Below are 21159 nucleotides of genomic sequence, written 5' to 3'. Positions count from 1 at the left end.
AGCTGTTCTCCAGAGAAATCTTTTGACTCCACAGATTGCACAGAAGGTTTACAGGCATTAAGATCCTAACTCAGATGTCTAAAGTCAAGTGGTGTGATTTCCTGCTGGTCAACAAAAACAAGCTTTAAAAATAAACATTTTCCCTCACCACTTCACTAGCTTCTCCATCAACATTCAAGTCACTGTGGTAAATGTAGTATTAAACAATTAGATAAAATGAATCATTTTATCTGAGAGGCAAGAGCAAAAAAATAAACTATGCATCCTAATGGATTAATGTTTAGATTTTAAAGTAAATATATATATTTGGGAGTGTTATGATATGCAATACATTTTTTTAAAAATACTCTGAAATCTATACAAAAAGATAGCAAATTATTTCTTTTCTGGAGGTTATCTGTGCCATTCCAATAAAATTATTTAAGAAGGAAAGTATTTTTTTTTGTATAGGTGAAAAAAGTTCAAGAAAATTTGAGAAGACACTTAGACAACACATCAGTCTTAATAATCTAATGCTGCGATTTTCTATAAAGTTTTGTTTTAAAATAAGTGAACTTAACATCCTAGCTAACAAAGCAATTGCTTAATTCAAAGAAGAAGTTCCTGCAATAAATAGACAAAACATGAATGAAATCAAATACTGAGTGATCTCTTGCCTGGAAAATTGTATTAAACAAATAAAATTCAAGAATAAACAAATAAACAAAACCATCCCAGTATGCAGAACTGATGAAAAGTGGAAAATAAAGAAGGGAGGAAAACTGTAAAAAAAACCTCTTAGTTACTGGTGAATAAACAAAGCCAGTTTCCATAATATTCCTTTCTTTCAGTTGTTTCTAATGAACCAGCTGCTGGTTCTACATGACAGAGGCTGGCAGACATCTTCGGACAGCTGAATCCACTTAAATGGTCCTTTCTGTTCAGAATTTAAGGCCAGTTTAGAGCATCTTTCTAACGCATTGACTCTTGGTGTGAATCATACAGTGTATTTAGTTTCCTGCATTAAGGCAATACTGGGCAAGAGTCTGCACGTAATTGGCACTCACTCTGCTAAGTGTCACTGTGAACAGACATGCCTAACAAGATTGTGCTTAGTGAGCTGAGTAGTTACATTGCTGTTCATAAAAATAAATGTGAGAGGTTCTTCAGTGCATGCTAGCTGCTTTGCCCTGCAACACAGGTTAAGTCTAGCTATTAAAATAGGCTCACGATGCCAGAGAAGAGCTTCCTCCAGGGGCAGAAATACTACGAATGAACTGCTGGTTCAGGGAAAAAAACAAGAGGCTGGAAAGCTCGTGCCAAGAATTAATGAGATTTTGGCACAACTGAATTTAAAACAGAGCCTTGACTCAGCTTCAAACCTGAACTCCAGTCTTCTCCATAAAACTACACCGGATGGAATCATCAGCTTCCTGGCTGAAGTAAATCAGGGTTTTTTGTAAAGACATTTTGCTTTTCGTTTTTAAAAGACTTTAGTAACAACCTGGCATTGAAATACATTCCCAAGACAAAAATAAAGGTAGCAAGTGCAGATAAGCTTTTGGGGCTGTTGACAATCTGTGTAATATTTTACCTTTACTCTTGCTGCAACTCCTGGTATTCTAAGCAGTCCTTCTGTTTCCAGTGTTGCTTCCTCTATCTGGGAAATCAGCTGTCAAAAACAAACCAAATTGCATGAAAAAAGATGCTAATTAAAAATCACTGGTAGATAGTTCTAATATAGTGGAATTTTTATATTAATGTATGAATGGGTGCACACACACAAACACACGGTTTGCAAACGGATTACTGTTGTAGATATAGAAGAAACCTTTAATATGGCTCTTATCCTTTTTATGAACATTATTAAAAAAGAGTTTATCTTTTCAAAACAGCAATGTCTAGCCTGGCTCCAGAGATAGTGAAGCAGTTTATTTCTATAACTACTCCAATTTGAAAAACAAATCCCAATTACTATCCTTGTTAAAATGGACATGATTCAAACTAATTTAGGTAAAATAAAAATATAGTACTTTCTCACAAATACCCTTCTTTACAACTTTAACAGAGAAGATCTGAGTACTCTTAGCCTTTAGAGAGGCTTCAGTTTTGCAAACACTGGCATTTTTCTATCAGACTCATCAGTTTGCAGTCGTATGTATGGCTTAAATTAGTGCAAATTCTGTAAAATCACTTAGCATATGTATCATGAATTTTGTTTTTCCAAAAGATAAGTGTAGAAGTACTTGCTAAAGGATGAACCTAAAAGCGTTCCAAAGAAATCCGTAAATGTGAAATGCTGATGACATCATTTTAGCACAAATGGATGCTCACAGCATTTAGCTAGGATTGTGCCTCTGTTACATCTTCCTGCGCCAGCTCTGATGTAAGGAAATTAACGTAGCAAAAGTTGCACTTTTTGCAGCTACAGAAATTAAAGGGGGGTTACCTACCACTGCATTTATGTAACTGATACACCTCACAGGAAGGCTCAGACAGAAAGCCACAAAGTTGGAACACAGCACAGAATTTGTCGCTGTGGTATATTTTCCTTGTTTTAGAAAAAAAAAGGAAAAAAAAAGACTGCTGACAGCCCAAATCTGATGCTTACCATGCCCAGCTCACCTAACAGCAGTTAGGCATCTGTCAGGCACAAAGACACTGCAGGAATGTCCTTCCTTTAGCCACTGCCCGTACATCTATGGGGAGGTGAGGTCCAGCCGTGCTATAGTTAGCCTTCAGGCACACGGAACAAGTGAGTACCCTCTTTGCAGGCAGAAAGAGGTGGCTGCTGGCCACCAGCCTCCTGCCAACAGGAAATTCCCTCTTCAACTATTTTAAGACTCTTCTCATTTGCTTCATTAGCAGGCCAAAGACCTGAATGAAAGACCTGTGGAGATGTATGGATCTGTACCACCCTCTCACTAGCTATGCACACTTTTGTCATTTTTAAAGACAGAGGAGACCTAGAAGCACCCACAGGTCCTCATTCCACTTCTCATGAAGTTCAAAACTTCCACTTGGAAGATAAGCTACCCTTTTAAAAGACAGCCTGTCTTAAACCGACAGAAAATGAGAGAGAATCCACCGAATCCTGACAGATCTATGGGAAAATACAATAACCACACCAAAAACTACGGCTAGAGTATACCACAAGATTCAGATTTTCCAGTCAGAAATCCCATAGGCTATACTGTATCACCATTTTTAACCACAGTTCTTCAATGAAATAAAAACTAGGTGATTTTTTTATTAAAACATTTCTTTTAATTTAAGCAGACTTCCTATTAGCTTGGTTTGTTTCATGTCAGTGATAAAGCAGTTTCCACAAAAATGTTCTTCCTTGTACTTTATAGAAATTCCCTCCTCTGCAGCAGACATTTTCAAAGAAAAGATACTTAAGAAATAGGAAACCTTTCTTATTTTTATCTTCTCATTTAAAGAAAAACTATATTCCAAATGACATCTGTGCCTTACAAAACAAATTACATATATAAGCTAGAAATGTTCATGCAGAATTTTCTTCATGGAAAACTATGCTTACCATGATGCTAGTATATCACTGTGCTCAATCACTTTTTGTCATTTGATTTTTTTCTTCTAGATACCATCTTTCCTACAAATATATTTTTACAGTCCTGAGGAAGTAATTGCTGCCATGAATGATACAGAAACAGTATCGAGAGAGTGATGGAAAATTACTTGGAATTTTCTGTTTCTTGAAAAAGAATGAACAAAAAGAGCTCTGAAATGGTGATGAGATAGCATTGAGCTTCTCTCAGTGTCAGGATAGGTCCATACACTGTGGTTGCTCATTATGTGATAAGACCTGCTACATAAATGCAGTAAATCCAGGGCCTCCATCATCTTTCCCATTACCTTCCCCATTAACATGATGTGGTACAGGCCAAAAGGTCCCTTCACATACTAAAGCAACATATCAGCTGAAAAAGCACTACCAATGCTACCAGAGACAGTTATCCAGCCTGACATCCACTCCCTAAGACTTGCCTCTTGGCCTAAGACACTTCTGAGAGCAGAAAACTGCTTCCTAGAAAGCTAGGTGGACCAAGGATTGAGAATTTCTACAGAACTTCAAGTTATTTGCTCTGGAAGACAAAGTGCAGACGAAGAGACTTAGACCACCCTTGTGAAATGGAATTGGCTACAGAGTGTTCTTATACTGATAGCAAGAATTCTAATTCTACAGGAATTCTTATACTGATAGTATAGAAACTGTAAAGTTTCACAGGCTTATTAGCAAGCTTGCCTAAATCATGGATTACTTCACACATCTTACAGCATGTTTTTCTAATATCATTCACTCTCTGTCCCTAGAACACATCAGTAACAGTTTGCAATACCTATAAAGTAGAGATCAGTTAGAACAAAAACTTCACCTTATTCGTTTAGCTCAAACTACATCTGATAAGTCTCAGACTTACTGAATTAATAAATAAAGCTGCAAATAAATACTACAATAACTTTGATGAGAGTACTATACCTTAGGTTCCCTTTAAGTAAACACAGTGAAAGCTTCATTACAGGGAAAAAATAAACCCAGGACAAAATGTTATTTGTTTCTCATTTGCAGGTATGCAATAAGTTGATTTGTTCATGCCTATTTACCTTTTGAAAAATCAGTGGGGTCTTGGTGCCTGGCACCTTCTTTTGATCCTGTTCCAGCAAAACCGAGAGTGGGACACCAAACAAGCCCGAGTCTGAAAAAAATAAAGCCAAAAAATCATAGAATCATAGAATTGGTAAGGTTGGAAGAGACTTCTGGAGATCATCTAGTCCAGTCCTCTAAGGTATTATCCACATCTGTTCCAACACATGAGCTAGTGGCATAAAAACACATTTTTGAAGAGATAAGCCCATTCAATATGTTCAGAGCTATTGACATTTCATTCAAAATATCTGAATGTCTTTGTCAATCAAGTCATTAAACAAAGCATTTTGGCTAAAAGGATTCATTCATCACTTCCTTCACCCACAAATCAGGAGTCTTCTGTTTCAACTTCAAATTGCTATCCACACATTCTGCAGTACAGTGAAGCAAATACATAAATGAACCATTTGCCTGAGTCTGGTTTTAGAATGGTTGTGATAATCACTCTGCAATGCACATCTTCATCACTTAATGCAAGTTATCTTAGTTAAGATGCAAATGCATGAGTAAAATAACCAGAAATTTGGCTACTAAAATGAAGTAGCTGTAGTTATCATCCAGATTTACTCTCAACACTTGTCTTCCTGAGCATTTTGAAAGAAGAGCTTTTCAACCTTTCTTGTGCTTTTGCATTATTCAATTATCAGCAGAACAAGATATCATTTTGCCAAAGGTACTTCTTTTTTAAGTGAGAGCAAAAGTACAGAAAGTGCTGCTTAGAAAATGGCCTTTAACATACTGCAAATATAATGCAAACAATAAAAAATAAGAAGGAATCTAGTCTCAGATAATCTAGCCTTGATGCAAAACCTTTTGGAGTAAATGGGAATCCCATGTGTTTATGGCCCAGTTGAACAGAAACAAATGGCTGCAAAAGAGATCTATACTAGCAACCCCTAACACAAAGTTTGTTGCCCTATGCTGATGAAGTCAGAAGTACTGATAATGGCTGTATATGTAATTTTTCTGAAACAGCATATAACACTACATGCAGCTAAAAACTCCTGCTTGATATGATGCCATGCCAGTATCAAGCACAGAAGAGCTGTAAATAACAAAAAGGTGTCAGCCTTTGCAAGAATGTGATACATAATCAAAGACACATCAGTTTAAGTGTCAATTCAGGCAGTTCTTGCAAAATAAAAACTTCAATAGAAACTTCAGCAGAATAAAAAGTCTACCTACAAAATACGTAGAGGTCCATACAAACACTCAATAGCCCTATCTCATAGTTTTATCATCCTGAAGATCCTGTCAATTGTAAAAGTTTCTGTCGAGATGAAGCTGGAGGAACAAATTATAAGATGCCAACGTAAAGACTGGGTTTGCAAAAGCACATCATTCCACAGAAGAATTATGTTTTCATCACTTTTATCTACTCAAGCACAAAGGAGAACAGCCAATAGATCTACCACTGTATAAATCAACTGGCCAAATAACACTTCCTGAGTGAAGAGGAGTGGGTCTGGCAGAGCAACAGGACATTGAAGCCATTATGTTGCAAAACTAATTTTATTAGGGAAAGAAGATAACACATAATTATCTTTTGCCTAGATACTTCCAGTAGTCTAGTCCATCTTTTTGGTTTTCATGAAAACAGAGGGTTTTTAACCAATTTAATATTCTTCATGACGGCTTGTTGTTTAAAAAGATAATATTATGAGTAAAGCTCAATCAAAAATAAGATTTGGTAAGAATAATCAATTAAAACTATGATACATTGATACATTCATAAAACTATGAACTATTTCACTATGTATTAGTGAAAGCACAAGCACTTCTGCAAGATGAAAATGCATTACAGGATCAAGGTCTCATAGATGTTTCTGTGTATACTTTTTGCATTTAAGAAGTTATTTTCTACTACAGTGAAGTGAAGAGTATATTCTCAAGAATCTATTGTACCTTGCTGCTCTCAGCCCTCTCTGTTGCTTTCAATTATTTAAAGTGAGCTATTGCACTGTCACATTTGTTGAACCTTGACAACAGGGTTTTGGCCAAAGTAGGCTTGTGATTAACTGGTAACACATTTCAAGCTCACGTAAAACATTTAGTGTAAGCCAAAAGTACAGAAAACAAACAAAGCACTGAAAACCTCTAGTGAGGTTTTCCAACCTGAAATCGGTTTCCAAGTACCCTAAATTCCCAAGGAAAGCACTGGGATTATATATATACTCCAGAGGAATGACTTGTTACAGCTGTTTACTGTAATGCCCTCTACAAAAGCCCAAATCTTCCACTTAGTTTGATGCCGCTCAGTGCAGAATTTGCATCGAGGGCAAGGGCTATGCATGTGTCACAAGAAAACTAATTCCAGATAGAAAAAGGAAATAGGTGGCAAAGGTTCCTAGCATCCCCAGCCAAAGGCAGGTAGAAGTGGCACAATACCTGCCATCAGCCAAGCAGGGAAAAAAATATTCATACAGAGCACATTCATGGGAATACATGAGCACAAACTTCTGTAAAGCAATTCCTCCTGTACAGCATGCTACTAAGGTGAAGATCCCCTTTCCCCACTCTTTGGTTTATCTGCTCAGGGCCTGGCCTGAGGGCTGTCTTTAGACAGACAGCATGGTCCCTTAGCTGAAGTGACTATATCCATGAATTTGACAGAAATGTGCCCTGAGGTAACATGTTACAATTAGATGATGCCCAAAATCAGAATCTATATTACTACTTATATACTTACATACATTTTCTGCTGGGAAAAAAATCATAAAAAAGCAGATAAATTTGTTTTATTTGGTTAAAACAGATCCATTTGTTTTAGAAGATGAAACTTTTTGACTCACCTTTGGTTTTGATTTTTGCAGCTTTTTGCTGCTTGAATTCTGTCCCAAGTACGTCATAGAGAGCAGTTAATTCAATCAGTGCTAAAGAATAGACTTTCTTCATATCCTGAGGGGCCAGGTCACCAATCTTGGTGGTGCCCGTTTTGTCCTTCGGCAATCTGAAATTCTAAAAGTAGAGATTTGCAGCAGAGTGAATAATCCAAGTCATAACAAATTTCATAGCTTGAATGCTGTGCTCCTCTCAAGGCACAACCTTTCCTAATGAAGCCTGCTTTTACTGACTAAATCATGGTTGAAACCAACCCCCACCCCAAAAAAATTCACAAAGCAGACGACTGTAGAATCAGAGGAGCGTTTAGGTTCTTGGTGACTTCTGGAAGCAGTCTAAACCAATCCCCCGCTCAAAGCAAGGCTAATTTCAAAGTTAGACCAAGTTGCTCAGGGCCTTCTCCAACTGAACTTTGAAAACCTCCTATAACTGAGGTTCCCCAGTATCTCTGGGATGCAGGTGCTTAATCTCATGGGGAATTTCTTTTCCCTTGCATACAAAGGTAATTTGTCTTTTAACTTGTGTCCATTGCCTCTTGTCCTTTTGCTGTGCACCTCCACAAAGAGTCTGGCTCTGTCTTCCTTGTAACCCCACCACCTTCTGCTTTCCTTTGCAATTTACAGTGGTGGAAGTAGCTGTCCATGCACAATCCTAAACCCATATGCATTTAGGCACCTATTTAGCTCCCATGTTTATGGATTATTTCTATTCTATTTCTATTACAGTAAATACCCAGCAGCCTCTCTGAGACCAATATAAGGTCTGACATAAAACCAATATAAGGAAGTGAGGCAACCACAAAAGATTAAGAAAAAGAAGAAGAGAGAGAGAGAGATTTCCCAACTCACAGAACTTTTTAATTCCATCTCATTAATGGGCCTCTAAGGGCTCTTGCCTGTGCCTCACACAAGCAGGATGCATGACTTAAAGCATGACCCAGAACAGTTGCCAACACATTCTCTCCATTTGGAAAGAACAAATTCTGTATTTTAGAAATGATTTTCTCATCCTGTGTTTACCCAGCAATAGCACAGCTGAATTGCTAGCTGTGGTATATGGCTCTAATGGTACATATCTAAACTGTAAATAAATGTAATTTACAAGTGGCAGATATGTCCATTTCCTGCCCTGAGTTTCACTGATATAAACATATATTTAAAAATAGCTGCCAGTGATGAAGCTACAGCAAACTGGAGGTTTAAATTGTTAAATCCCTCCCTTTGCCTAACATTTTGCCACTGCTTTCATCATTCAAAGAGAAATCTCATAGCCATTTCTTTTGGTAAATCTTTCATAAGCCTAGCTAAAAGTATAGCTAAAGTATGTAGCATGCAATAGGAAAGTATACAAAAATAAGCTATAGTGTAGCCATAGTCTTCTTGTTATTGGCTGTATTATTGAAATGTGACTCAAACATTTTAGAATTCATTTCTAAATATCCAGTGATGTCTGATTTAGTGTTTAAACTAGGATATCATGGGGCAATCACTATTTGAAGGATTGCAAATGTCCTTATCTAAATTAAGTGTTTGAAGAACTGTGAACGATCATTACTTCAGACACTAAGTTTACTCAGACATGTTTGCATATGCTGTTAGACAAAAGAAATGTTTTTCACATTGGTCATTAGTCTACAGCTGCCTGCATGATCACAAACTGTTAGACAGAACAAGACCCTCAAGAGATGCCTGAGGATCATTGACAAAATGCTTTGGAGGATCTTATTTTGTATTTATTTCAGTTCTTTCAGAATGATTCTTTTTTATTAAAGGGTGGAAAGTACAATTTAGCACAAGCCAATCCTGAACTTCCAGCCACCTCACTTCAGACTTCTACGAATCCTTCTATTCTTCTTTCTCCTCCCTCGCCTATCTGCACTGCATAACTGCACAAGATTTCTGCAGATATCCACTAAACCTTTCCAAATGAAGACAGAGATTTCTATTACAGAGGTAAGGCATCTCACCTCAAATAACAGGAAAAGATGTGTAAAGTATGATGTAGAGATACAGTTTGTGTAAAATTACCAAAAATTCCATTGCCTGCAGTCAAGGGCCTGGACAACAGACATAACCTGAACTTTTTGAACTGTAGTGAATGTAACTACCACAGAGCCACTATCCCAGATTAATACTAATAGTCCATTACTACTTATACATAAAGTGCATTTTGCCAGAAAGACAATGACAAATAGCCATGAAAGTACTATTTCCACATAACTGAGAACACAATTCCAAAACATAAGTTATCTTGAGAAGGTCTATCCCCATGAAGTTGGACCCTTCTAAATCTAATTCAACCACTATCATCCAAGCAGTTCCATTACTAGAAACAAATAATAATAGCAATAAATAGGCAGCACGTACAGGAAGAAGAGTGTCATCCCCTCCACCCTTGCACATTTTGCCTACTGAACTGTCTTTGAGATTAGCAGCCTGCTCCGAAAATGATATCTCCAAATTGATGGCAGTTTCAGACAGTTGTGTATCTTCAAGCAGGCTTGTCTTTTCATCAGTCCCAAGACTGAACTTTAGACCTGAAAAAAGAGACAAACAAATCAACAACAGCACTGCTAAATATCACTCAGCATCTGAAAGTAAGTATTTAAAACTAGGCAGAAGTTAATCCTGTTCAAAAGATGGACCTCCTTGTTGAAAATTTATTCACTTCTAGGTTCTTTATGCCTGTTGAAAATGCAACTCCTTACAGGACTCCATTTCTTGTAGCTATTCTAGAATAATTCTGCCACTCATGAGGTTTTCGCCTATTTATCTGTCATGAAAGACAAAACAATTTCAGACTAACAACGGATTTCCAGGATCTTCCAGAACCAAACAGCTTTGATATCGTAAGTTTCTTGCCCTCAGACACTTTCCAACCTCAAGGTCCATAACATCTTGCAGCCAAACCAGATTTTTTTCTGCTGCTTTAATTTCAGAAGTAATACAAAATGCTTGCTCTAGGACCCAAAGAAATAACAGCTGGGAATAATGGGGATCAGACGGATCATGTCCTAGTCCTGATATTCCTGTTCTCTCCTCAATCTAAAGACTCTAGATTCCTCAAAACTGTTTGGACATGCTTCCAAGATACAGGGGAGGACTAAACATACAACAATGGCTTACTTATCCATCTTTGTTCCCTATACAGGCATCAAACACTAGATAAATTCAGAATACTTTTTTCTTAAAAAAAGGGGGGGGGGGAAAGAGGTAGAGGTGGTTCTGCTTTTAGAGAAAGAAGAAGTCTACTTCATAGCAAATCAACCACTGATTTTCAGTGTGAAGTTAAAACACATCAGGAAAGAAGCAAGAGAAAAATTACCCTATGTTGTAAGTATACAATGTAATACAAGCCATCAAACATAATTTAGCCAGAGAAGGATTCTGACATATCCCACCATTACCTGTGATGTGCTACTTCTAAAGGACGTAGCCAAGACTAGGTTCCAAGTAACAGACACTACAAATACCTTGCAAGGTTTTGTTATGATTTTCCCTAAACCAGAGCAAATATAAATAAATCAATCCTGGTTATTTCACTGGCGCCAAGATTCTGCCACTGCCTCCTTCTCAAAAGCAGCTGCAGCGTGTTCACAGATAATATACAAGAAGTGTAGAAAATGCGAGATGGAAAGGGACATGGGCTGAGGAGAACTACAAGCAGTACATATGCTTTTATATATGAATATCGGGTAACATAATAGATGACTTTGTTTTCACCATTGTGGGAAGTCTTCTATGCCCTGGAATAACCACACTGTATAGCTAACCTAAGTCAGAAAAGCCTCCCAGAAAACAGTTACAGCAGCCTCTGAGCATGAAGCAGAGGAAAGGCTGCAGATAATCTGACTAAGCGAGCAGGCATCAGGGAAGTGCTGCTGTGCACTGATAGCTTCAATGGTCTGCAAAAAGCTGAGCTGCAAATACGCAGCCACAACATGTGAAGCATCCATTTAAAAAAAATATATATATACCAACTTGAAAATTTCTCTTGTAAAATTATTAAATAATAAAACAGGAATTGTCACTAATTTAGGGTGAGTCCTGAAAATTACCTCAGTTAACTGGGGACAAACTCGGGTTCTGGTGTATTGTATTAAAATGGACCCAAACACCAACAGGCATTTTCTAGTAGGTCACAATGTTTAGTGCAAACACTTTCACTTCAGTTTAACTGACCTGAAGCTGAGACAGCTCCAGAAAGAGAAGGTGAATTTGAGTTAACATTTTGACTCGACTTACAACCAAAGAAAGCATTTCCAAATTAAGCATTTCCAAATTTTACCTGTTGTGGGTGTTATTCACCCCTCTCTTTTCAGAGCGGCTTCTGCTCAATTTGGACAGAATCTGGAAGACTTTATGGGCATATGCTAAAGATTAAGCTGATCCTGAAACCAGAGCCACTGCTGTCACTAAAGAGATATATGACACCTCAGTATCCAAATATATCCATGGTCAAATTCATCCCCAGCTCAGAGCCCTGGTCTCTGTGTGAGTTTATGTATACACATCATTTAAATTGTTTCATGCATCTTAACTAAAGGAAAACAGCTCCTCCCCTCCCCAAAGATATTTGTCATGCTAATGTGGCCTACATGTGACCTATGTACTCCATACTGGAGTGGGATGAAACTGCTGTTAACAAACAATAAAGCTCCTATTTCAGTCCTCCGGTCTTACTAAGGTACAGTTTAAAGCAGATGTCTTGGAAACGATACACACATTTAAAAAGTCTGGAAACGGTGCTGTTTTGCTGAGTTTCCTCCTGCTTGTACAGCCGTGTTGCTATTGTTGTGCCTTTATTAACTAGGAAGCAGCTGTAAGAGGAAGCAGATTTGGTCTTCTGTCAACCTGCCAATTGCATGCAATATTTCACGACTGAAATACGCGTGATGTGAGAAATGCAAATATTGGCCATTAACAATGATGTGGAAACCATATTTTAAATTAGTCCTGTCTGCCCTCCTTGGTTCACCGTGCTATTTAATGATCACATAAAATAATGGAAATTGTCCAGGAGTAGGGTGGGGGTTTAGGTTTGAGGTTTCTTTTTAATATGGCGTGGAAAAATCGTAAGTGTCAACCTTGCTATTTCTCATTTTGCTAGAGAATCCAGGGTACACCCCAATTGAGTTATACCGATAGATCTCAAATTTTAAATTGAAATGTGGAATGGCTGATTTTTTTAACTGACAAAACATTTCTCTAAAATGTTAATTTGTTGCTGACTTTGAATAGAAAGTAAAAAAGTTTGTTATCTTTTCACTAACATTCTATCACTCCAGCCATAGATTCCTTATTTATCACATAAAAGGAAAAGCAGAAACAAACGCTTTAATTAAAAAGAAATAATTTTTAAAATTAAAAAAAGACTTTTTAATTTAAAAAAACCCCACTTTTTGGTTTAGCCTTATTTTTTCCCTACTAAGAAGCAAACAACAATACAACTCTTTTCCCTCATGTTACACATTGTAGGCTCAACTCTTTCATCCATTTGTCAGACCATTATGCTTTGAGGTTGCCCTTATACAGAGGTTTTATCTAACATTCCTCCCTTACAGCCAATCATTTATGTTTAGAAGTACAACTGCAGCTCTAAATTAAACTCACCTCTGCTTCTCACCTATTTAAGCTAATTAGTATTCAGCTTTCTATCCGCTTTATTCTTTGCTTTTCATTTCCTGAGATATCTCATCCACATTGATATTTACTCCACTTCATAGGCATCTAAAGAGAATTACTTTTTTTTTTAATCTGTTGAACATATTGCTAGCTTTGTTGTATTTTAGTGAATGCTATGGATAGTTAAAATGACAGTATATTCTGAAAGCTTAACATATGATACTGAATTTTGTTTTGTTTACTGCAGATACATTCAGCAATACAACAATATTACACACAACAAACAATCACTTAAAAGCATTCAATAAGGGACCTCCCAAAAAATCACATATGCCTCTATTAACAATAAAAATGAAAGAGGCAGGAACTTATTCAACTGTTCCGTGTGATCAGGACTAGGCAGAAAAGTCCAAAAGCATGACAGCTTCATATTATTCCCCAAGTTTGTTTATAAGTGTTCAGGGAGGACAGAAGGTGTGTTGGGCCTGGGATGTGCTCAGGAGGAATAAGCACAGCCCATGTACTCTCTGAGGACAAATTATTAACAACCGCCATTTGGCAGAAACATATGAGAATGCCACATTCAAATACCAAATTAGGAACAAAGTCACCACCTGTGGAGAAGGGTCAATCACACTCACTCTAGTAGTTTTAAGACACAGAACTTTGAAAACATCGTCATCTCAACCTAAACTTTGGATTTTTTTTTTTTTTTTTATGTACAAGAAGATATTCACATTTTTTTCAAGTAAAACTGATACTGACTACATCTTTGTCAAAAGCGCCTCCATTTTAAAATGATGCTTTTGCATTTGTTTTTTTATAGCTACTTAGTATCTCTGAAATAGCAGGCATTCTTTAGTTATTGCCTTAAATTCATTCACTGTTTATATAATAAAAAAATAGCTCATTATTCTGGAGGAAAAATTACAGCACAGCACTGAAACAGGTGCAGTACTTTTAACACGACTGAACTTGGACGGTTTGCCTACAGTTGAACTAATTTTTCTCCTTGCTCTTATCTTGGGAGCAGAGCCCACTTTAGCATGTTGACAAGAGCAGAAGCGTATCAGGATGCGAGTAGGCTGTATTTGCGATCCACATCCCAATCTGTGCTGTGGAGAGCTAGCATATGGAGCTTGCCTTTCAGAACTTCCCATTTCTGAAGGGTTCATCAGGGCCACTGGAAAAAAAAGAGCCAGATGTGATAAAAGTCTGTAATAATTGCCTGGTAATTTTCCAGCTCTAAATCCTACAGTGCAGTTTATTGACACAAGCACCAGGCATCTCTTCCTTCCCTTGTGCTGAACCAGCAGTTTGGCAGTCCTCCCAATTTTTTTTACTGTTCTTACTCGAGTGAGGTTTGCTGAGGGCGAGGAAGGGAAGGATTAATAGCACTTCTGGAAATACACAGATTTGGTGATAGTCAGGGCTAGTTTATCTTCTTCTCTCCCGCTTCAACTTCCATGCACGTCTTGTAGTGTTTGCAGTTGTTTCCTAATTCCAATCCTGAGGCAGCCATTTATCTAGAATACTACAGGTCGATGCTCTAAAATTACAGCAGAAATTTATTTGCTGGCTTAATTATGGACAAGTGTACTTGTAGTTCAGAACTTCACTGATCTAGGTGCCTATTTAAGTGGTTGTAGGGTCCAGCACCAGTTAGGTGGTATCCAGTCTCACAAAAGAAGACAAGACATAAAAGTAATGCAGAAAAGCAGTGCCCTATTTACACCAAATCTTAAAGCTTAAATAGCTGCCAGTATCATCTGAATACATTTCACAGCATGTGAGAGTTACAGGGCTGGGTATGATAGTACAGCAGATAAGATGCAATTCCTGCTTCCAAGAAAGCGAAAGCGATGAAGGGTAGCGACCCTTTTCTTACTGGCACTGAAGAAAAGCAGAGAGTTTTGTCAATGTCTTTCATGAAAATCCATATCCTCGTAACAGAAACTATGGATTCAGCCATCAATTCTGTTGTGCTCTGCCCTATGTGGGAGTGAGAGGGGGGCCGAAGCTCTGCCAGTCTTCTTTAGATATTGCACCCCTCCTTGTTTAACCACACACTCTTGAGCACAACCAGCCCTACACATGGAATGCCACTTTTTTCCGTTTTCCTTATGAGGGTAAGCAACTTATCTTTTCTTCCAATGGTGCTTTTCTTTCATTTTGAGCTGCGGATATATAGCCAATTCTCATCTTTTCTGTATGTTTATAGTACATTCACTTTTGTTCCCTTGTATGCACTGATGAGCTCATCTATAGTGCTTCATTTCCTGCACTGCACAGCAGAGATAAACCAGAAGGGATAAATTAAGGACCAGGAAAAACCTAAGCATTAGCTATGAGAGGAGACCTCTCCCAGATGACTTGATTATAGGAGGATCATTGGTAAAAAAAACAAGATTTACCAGATGGCTCAAAGGACACTATCTACAGCCACACTTAAAAATTTTGCAAGTGCGCAACAATTTGGGCTAGAATAGGTTTTCTCATAACATTTTTATTTTCCTTTGCTGAAGTTAATTGAAATGAGGACCTATGTATTAGACTGTGAGGTTGAAAGCCTCCAAACAACAGCAACAATAACAACAAAAAAGAAAAGATCAAAGGAGCTGTTTGGCATTACCTTTTGCATCCTCTTGTGTTTCATTTTTGTTTTCACATGTTCCTACAGTTGAAGGTTCACTTCCATCACAGACCTAAGAAAGAAAGAAAATATGCACGCCTATGAAAAACCAAAAGCATGGCTGTAGAAATTCCTCTGACTCTGCAGGATTAAAATACAGACTCCTGAAATCCAGGAGTATGCAGAAGTCCGCCTGTGTGTTGTCAGCTGTTAGACTGGGGTTTTAATAGAAACCCCTTTGCCAAGGTCCACAGGGATCTGAAATCAAAGTAATTAAAAAATGAGCAATTAAATCTATTTCTCCTCTTCCCAGAAGGACAGATGTGTGTAAGACTTAAATTTCTAGTGTTATAACACAGTCTAGTCTTTGACCTGAAGCCATCGTTTACACTGAAAAGGATTTGAACTGGTATCTGGCAGATACATTTTGACTAACTCAGTCCAAATTCCTTCCTCTTGCAAACTGTAACATGGCTGTTTCCCCCTAGAGAACAATCCCATCCCTTTTGCCAGCAGTCTCACATTAATACTTGTGCTTCCAGCTTAGATTCCCAACAGCAAAACTATGACACTTCGAAGAGACAACAAAACAGGAGAAGGTCTGCACCTTCTACTTCCTACGATGTCGACAGACCAACCCTATACGAGCCAGTAGAAAACATAAATATGTACAGCCCTGAGTTCATCAAGAAATACAAGCCTAAGCACTACCCAGTTTCAAGATTTCTTGCATTTCATGAACTGTACTACACCTGTTTTAGGTAAAACATTTCAGAAAGCATAGAAAACCTTACAGATAAGCTTCTGTACTCTTCTATCCACCTTATTCTTTTTTAACATCTTTTTGACACCTTAGATCAACATTGATTGTTTAGCACTCTGGATTTCTAACAGCATTTTAGTCAGACACTACAAAACCCCTACTTACTGTAAACACAAATTTGAGTTTTAAGGTTTTCTCCTACCAACACAAATCTGCCTAATTTTTTTTTTTTTTTTTTTTTTTTTATCAGAGATCTTAAGAGGTGGCAGCAAAGAGCCTGACTGCTCAGAAAACCGCTAGCGTTCCACAGAGCAAAGACAGGAGCCGACCGGAAAACTGTCAGGACACCAACAGCCAAGCTTCTCTTTGGGAACATAGCAGGAAACTTAGTAGAAACATCAACGCAATATTGATGTCTATTGTCTATTGTTCTACCTTTCCTTCTGCTTTCCCCCAGGTGAAGGGAGGTTACAGGATTTTCAGAGGCTATTATTAAACTGGGATGACTTCACAAAGCTGCAGATGGCTTCAGCCCTCTTTCGTTACGTACCGAGTTTTCTAATAATGGGAGAGGAGCAAAGCGCTGACACAAGTTGCCCAGGGAGGTGGTGGGATCCACTTCACTGCTGCCTTTTTGTGACAGATTAGGCAAATGACCACCACCAATGATTTCCAAATAACTACACTGCTTTAGAGAAAGGAATGCGGTCTAGGTTTGAGGGCCTACATTTGCATTATTTTATTTCAGCCAAGGAGACTGGTTTAGAAAGGTTCTTTTTGTTTGGTTATTACTATATTTAATCAATATAGTAATATTGATTAAAGTCTTCTGTTTTATACGTGCTTCATAACTACAATCATTCATCTGTTCACATGACTTCTCCCTGATGTCATCAATATTAAAGCACGTCATTTAGAGGAAACAGCAGTCTACCGATACTGCAACATATAATTTTCAAAAATTGCAGCACATAGCTTAAATACAGGAACATGAGTATTTTTTGTACTTTGCTGAAATAACATATTTGAAAGAGAAATTATACTGCTTTAAACCACATGATATATTACCTAAATTATTCTACTGTTAGATCTTGTAATTTTTAGGTGTAGTCAGTTCCAAAACAGACCCCAGAAAGCTTTTATGGAGTTAATATCTGAAACCACATGCAAAGCAGAACACTGAAAGGGAAAATTTTCCTCTGAAGTATGTATCTGCACCTATAAACTTGCTCCACTAAATTTCACCTCTACTGAATTTGAAAGGAGTTGCCCAGGGAAAGGAGGCAGCTGGGGAAGGACAGAGATCAACTCTTCTTGAAATTCCCCATGCTTCTACTGCCACTACAAACCCAAATGGCAGCAGCAGCAACAACTAGGAATGAAGCTGAAAAATGGTAAGCTAGCCTTTATCAGTGTCTTCTTGAAGTTGAAGATCTAGCTGCTTTGAGAGGGAATAATGATGACACATTCCTTCCTTCCAAAGAAGAGGAATTCTAATTATAGCCTCTGTTTCCCTCCTTCCCCTTTCCTGTACATGGAACAGGAACTCTTCTCTCCTTTTCAATACCTGAAGAGAGGAAATACAGACCCTTTCAGGACCTGTCTGAGCAACTGGCCACATACAGTTTAATGAAACACACAGATTCTGGGAATTAGTACAGGGGGGGTTAACCGCCACTGAATAGGCATAAAAACCTAGTAAAAAATATATTTATATACATATACATACATATATATATATATACACGTATGTATGTATGTATGTATAAAAGAAAGAGGTATTGCTCCTTATGTGACAGACTGTTCCCTGGGAAAGTATAGGGTACTACTGCCTAAAGAGAAAAGTGCTCCCTAAAGAGGGCATTTGGTCACTCTTTAGGTGTTCGCTGCCTTGATTTTTGTGTCCACATTCAAATAAAATTTGATTAGTATCTTGATCATGGAGTGGTTGTTTTATTCATCACTCTTGAGTAGCAGGAGGCCAGCATACATACTCCTTTCTGCATATTAGTAGTACTTAATGCAATGTCAGCTCTGGATCAATGTTATTCCCATGATTTCAATATAAAAATTCATTTACAAATCAGCAAAAAGTTAACAAAAATCATCTGGAAACCCTTTGTCTCTTTGCCTCCTTCTCTTCTCTCTCACCTCCCACCCCTTCATATCCCTCTCCTCCATCTGCCAGAATCCAACAAAATGACAGACGGCAACTTACTTTTCCCTTTGAGTCGCTTTGTAGCCTGAAGATATCTCTGACATCAGGAATCTGGTACTGTTTGTTTTTTTTTCTCATGGTTTGTGTGACAGTCTCTACCCGCTTCTCAACTGCTGCCTTCTGGGTTCGGGTCAACGTGGATAGAAATACCATACTTTCTAGGGAGTCGCCAGTACTCTCACCAAACAGATTCGACAGACCAGCTTCTTTCAGCCATTCTTCTTCCAATTCCCCCTCTAAGCAAGGAAAAGAGAAGGGCATAAATACTGGCTTTTAAGTATTTTTAAGCACACTGGATTATAGTGGCATGGCAAAGTTAATGTGGTTCACAGAGAAAGGTCTAAAGGAGCTCACGATTAAGAGCAATTATTTGCATTATCATGACCTGGAAAAAAAATATTGTTTCTAAAAAGCATTAAAAGGGTTAATATTTGATATAAAAGCTATTCAAATAGTTAATCCATTACAGATCACTATAGGGCAATTTTTATAATAATCTGCAGCATATCTGTTAAGTCATACAGCATTTTATAAATGTAGCCTAGCTGTTAATGCATATGAGGAAGTCTGAAAGCCTCTGATCATTGCTGCTTCATTGATTTTTAGTTCGGTCCTCAATCTTTTCAACTCCTTTGCTGACATGGGTTCTGGCCAGTTTTCTTGATACATTAATCCTACAGCTCTCCACTAGCTCAATTTGATGAAGGACAAACCAGTCTACAGCAGTCACCTTAATGCTGTTTTTTAATCAGTTCTTATGACATGGTCTCCAGACTGCTGACAGCCCACAAAACAATTGTTGCTTTAGTCTTATAGCTGATAAAGTATCCTTTAGCGACAGATCACTGCACATGAAAGAGGAGAAAGCTATTAAATATTGTCACTAATGGCAAAACTTCTGCTTCTGAAATCACTGTCCACCTAATCATACTTCCTTTTAAGCACTGCCACTAAGTTCTGATCAGTAGCAGCGTGGGTTGTGCTGACTGCTGACATCCCTCGGCAAATGAAAAAGGAAATAGTGGCTTTGGGAGCAAAGAGCCCGAATAGCAGGCTTTAGCGAGATGGAGGAAGAGAAGAGGATCACGCATTGCAAAAAGGCTGGCGCTGCTGGTCAGAGTACCCTGCGGCTCCGTCGGGTGCCTGGCTCACAGGGCACGCCGACTCTGAGCTTCCTACTTTCTCCAGAGGCTGCGTTGCTACCTGCTGCAGGATATTGGTAAATAATGGTGATATTTCAAAGCACCTAGGGAGTCAGAAGTACAAATACCTTTGAAAGTTAATGAATCTCCTCAGTCACACAGAGGCTATACTAAAATGCAAAGCTTACTGCTTTAACTTACTGTTCTTTCCAAGATTGTGGGCCTCTTGTAAGAATCTGAGAGGGGAATATACTATACTGTTAAAAACAAACTTTTCACAGAGCAGTCAAACGAAGGACGTTACTTCTCTTTTGTCTTATAGGGTATTAAAAATAAAGAAACTGCCCACTTCCTCTAAGTCCTTGCCCTTAGGAGTGACCCATGCTTAATGCTTCAGAGAAACAGAAATAATATAATAAACCAATCCCAACAGTTGTTAAGTCCAGAAGTTACTTACTAAACTTAAATATAGTTAATCATTGACTTGTCTGCTAAATCATGAGGTTGCTATCCACAATAGCTACAATAATAAATTACTTACACAAAGGAACGAAAGGGTAAGTCAGTTTAACAGTAAACTGCAAATAAAGCTTAGGCTGTTATAATTTGCAAATATATGAACCTTTCTGATTTTCTACAAATATCATTTACAGGAAAACTACTATTTTATTTTTCTCCAATTCAATTCTCTTTCAGTGCGCTGCCTATTTCTGGTGATGTTTGTCTGAGGCTGAATTTTTGATAGTCAGTTTTCAATAGAGTAACCTCCTCCTTCATGTAAGTGTGTTTGTAAGTGCCATCTCTTGAAATAAGGTAAATCCTTGAAGCAGCAAACTGGTGATCATTCACAGCCATGAATTTCATTACCATCTGGCTCTTTCACCACAAGTGCTTCCTGTTCCTCATGATTATTTCCCCTGGTTTCATGGATATTTTCAAGTTCTTTCCAGTAGTCATCCATAGATAATTCATCCAAGGAGTCCTGGGAACCCGAACGATCAAATGGTGCTCCATCGGGGTTCTTCTTGGGGTCTTCATGGTTCATTGTGTACTGGCCAGACCTGCGACTATACACATAAAACAAAAATCAATTCTTGGTTAGTATTTTAAAATACAGGCCATAGTAATATCTGTGTAGAGAGTTGAGGAAAACAGTATTAAAGCAAGCTTACGTCAAAATGCAAACCAAGATATTAAGAATAACATTTAATACCTGGAATATATTCTAAATTTAACACTTCTGCTGCACATACCTCCCAATCTGGAACAGCACAGGAGTCTATGTTAA

The 21159-nt window shown here is 37.9% G+C and overlaps 1 protein-coding gene across 2 annotated transcripts in view; it reads right to left on the bottom strand.

Annotated features, from left to right (window-relative positions):
* The window catches only part of ARHGAP18 (Rho GTPase activating protein 18), a 69563-nt gene that overhangs the window by 18036 nt on the left and 30368 nt on the right, over positions 1–21159 (bottom strand). For both annotated transcript variants that reach the window (XM_062572560.1, XM_062572561.1), the window contains exons 2-8: positions 20739–20938; positions 18730–18965; positions 15749–15821; positions 9859–10028; positions 7444–7609; positions 4609–4700; positions 1574–1651 (exon numbers count right to left, since the gene is read on the bottom strand). In XM_062572560.1, coding sequence (XP_062428544.1) covers positions 1574–1651; positions 4609–4700; positions 7444–7609; positions 9859–10028; positions 15749–15821; positions 18730–18965; positions 20739–20938 — 1015 coding nt within the window. The remainder of the gene's footprint in view (positions 1–1573; positions 1652–4608; positions 4701–7443; positions 7610–9858; positions 10029–15748; positions 15822–18729; positions 18966–20738; positions 20939–21159) is intronic.

Source organism: Rhea pennata, chromosome 3 (assembly GCF_028389875.1).
Source record: "Rhea pennata isolate bPtePen1 chromosome 3, bPtePen1.pri, whole genome shotgun sequence".
Classification (NCBI taxonomy): Eukaryota; Metazoa; Chordata; class Aves; order Rheiformes; family Rheidae; genus Rhea; species Rhea pennata.
This window is presented reverse-complemented; position numbering and strand designations above follow the sequence as displayed.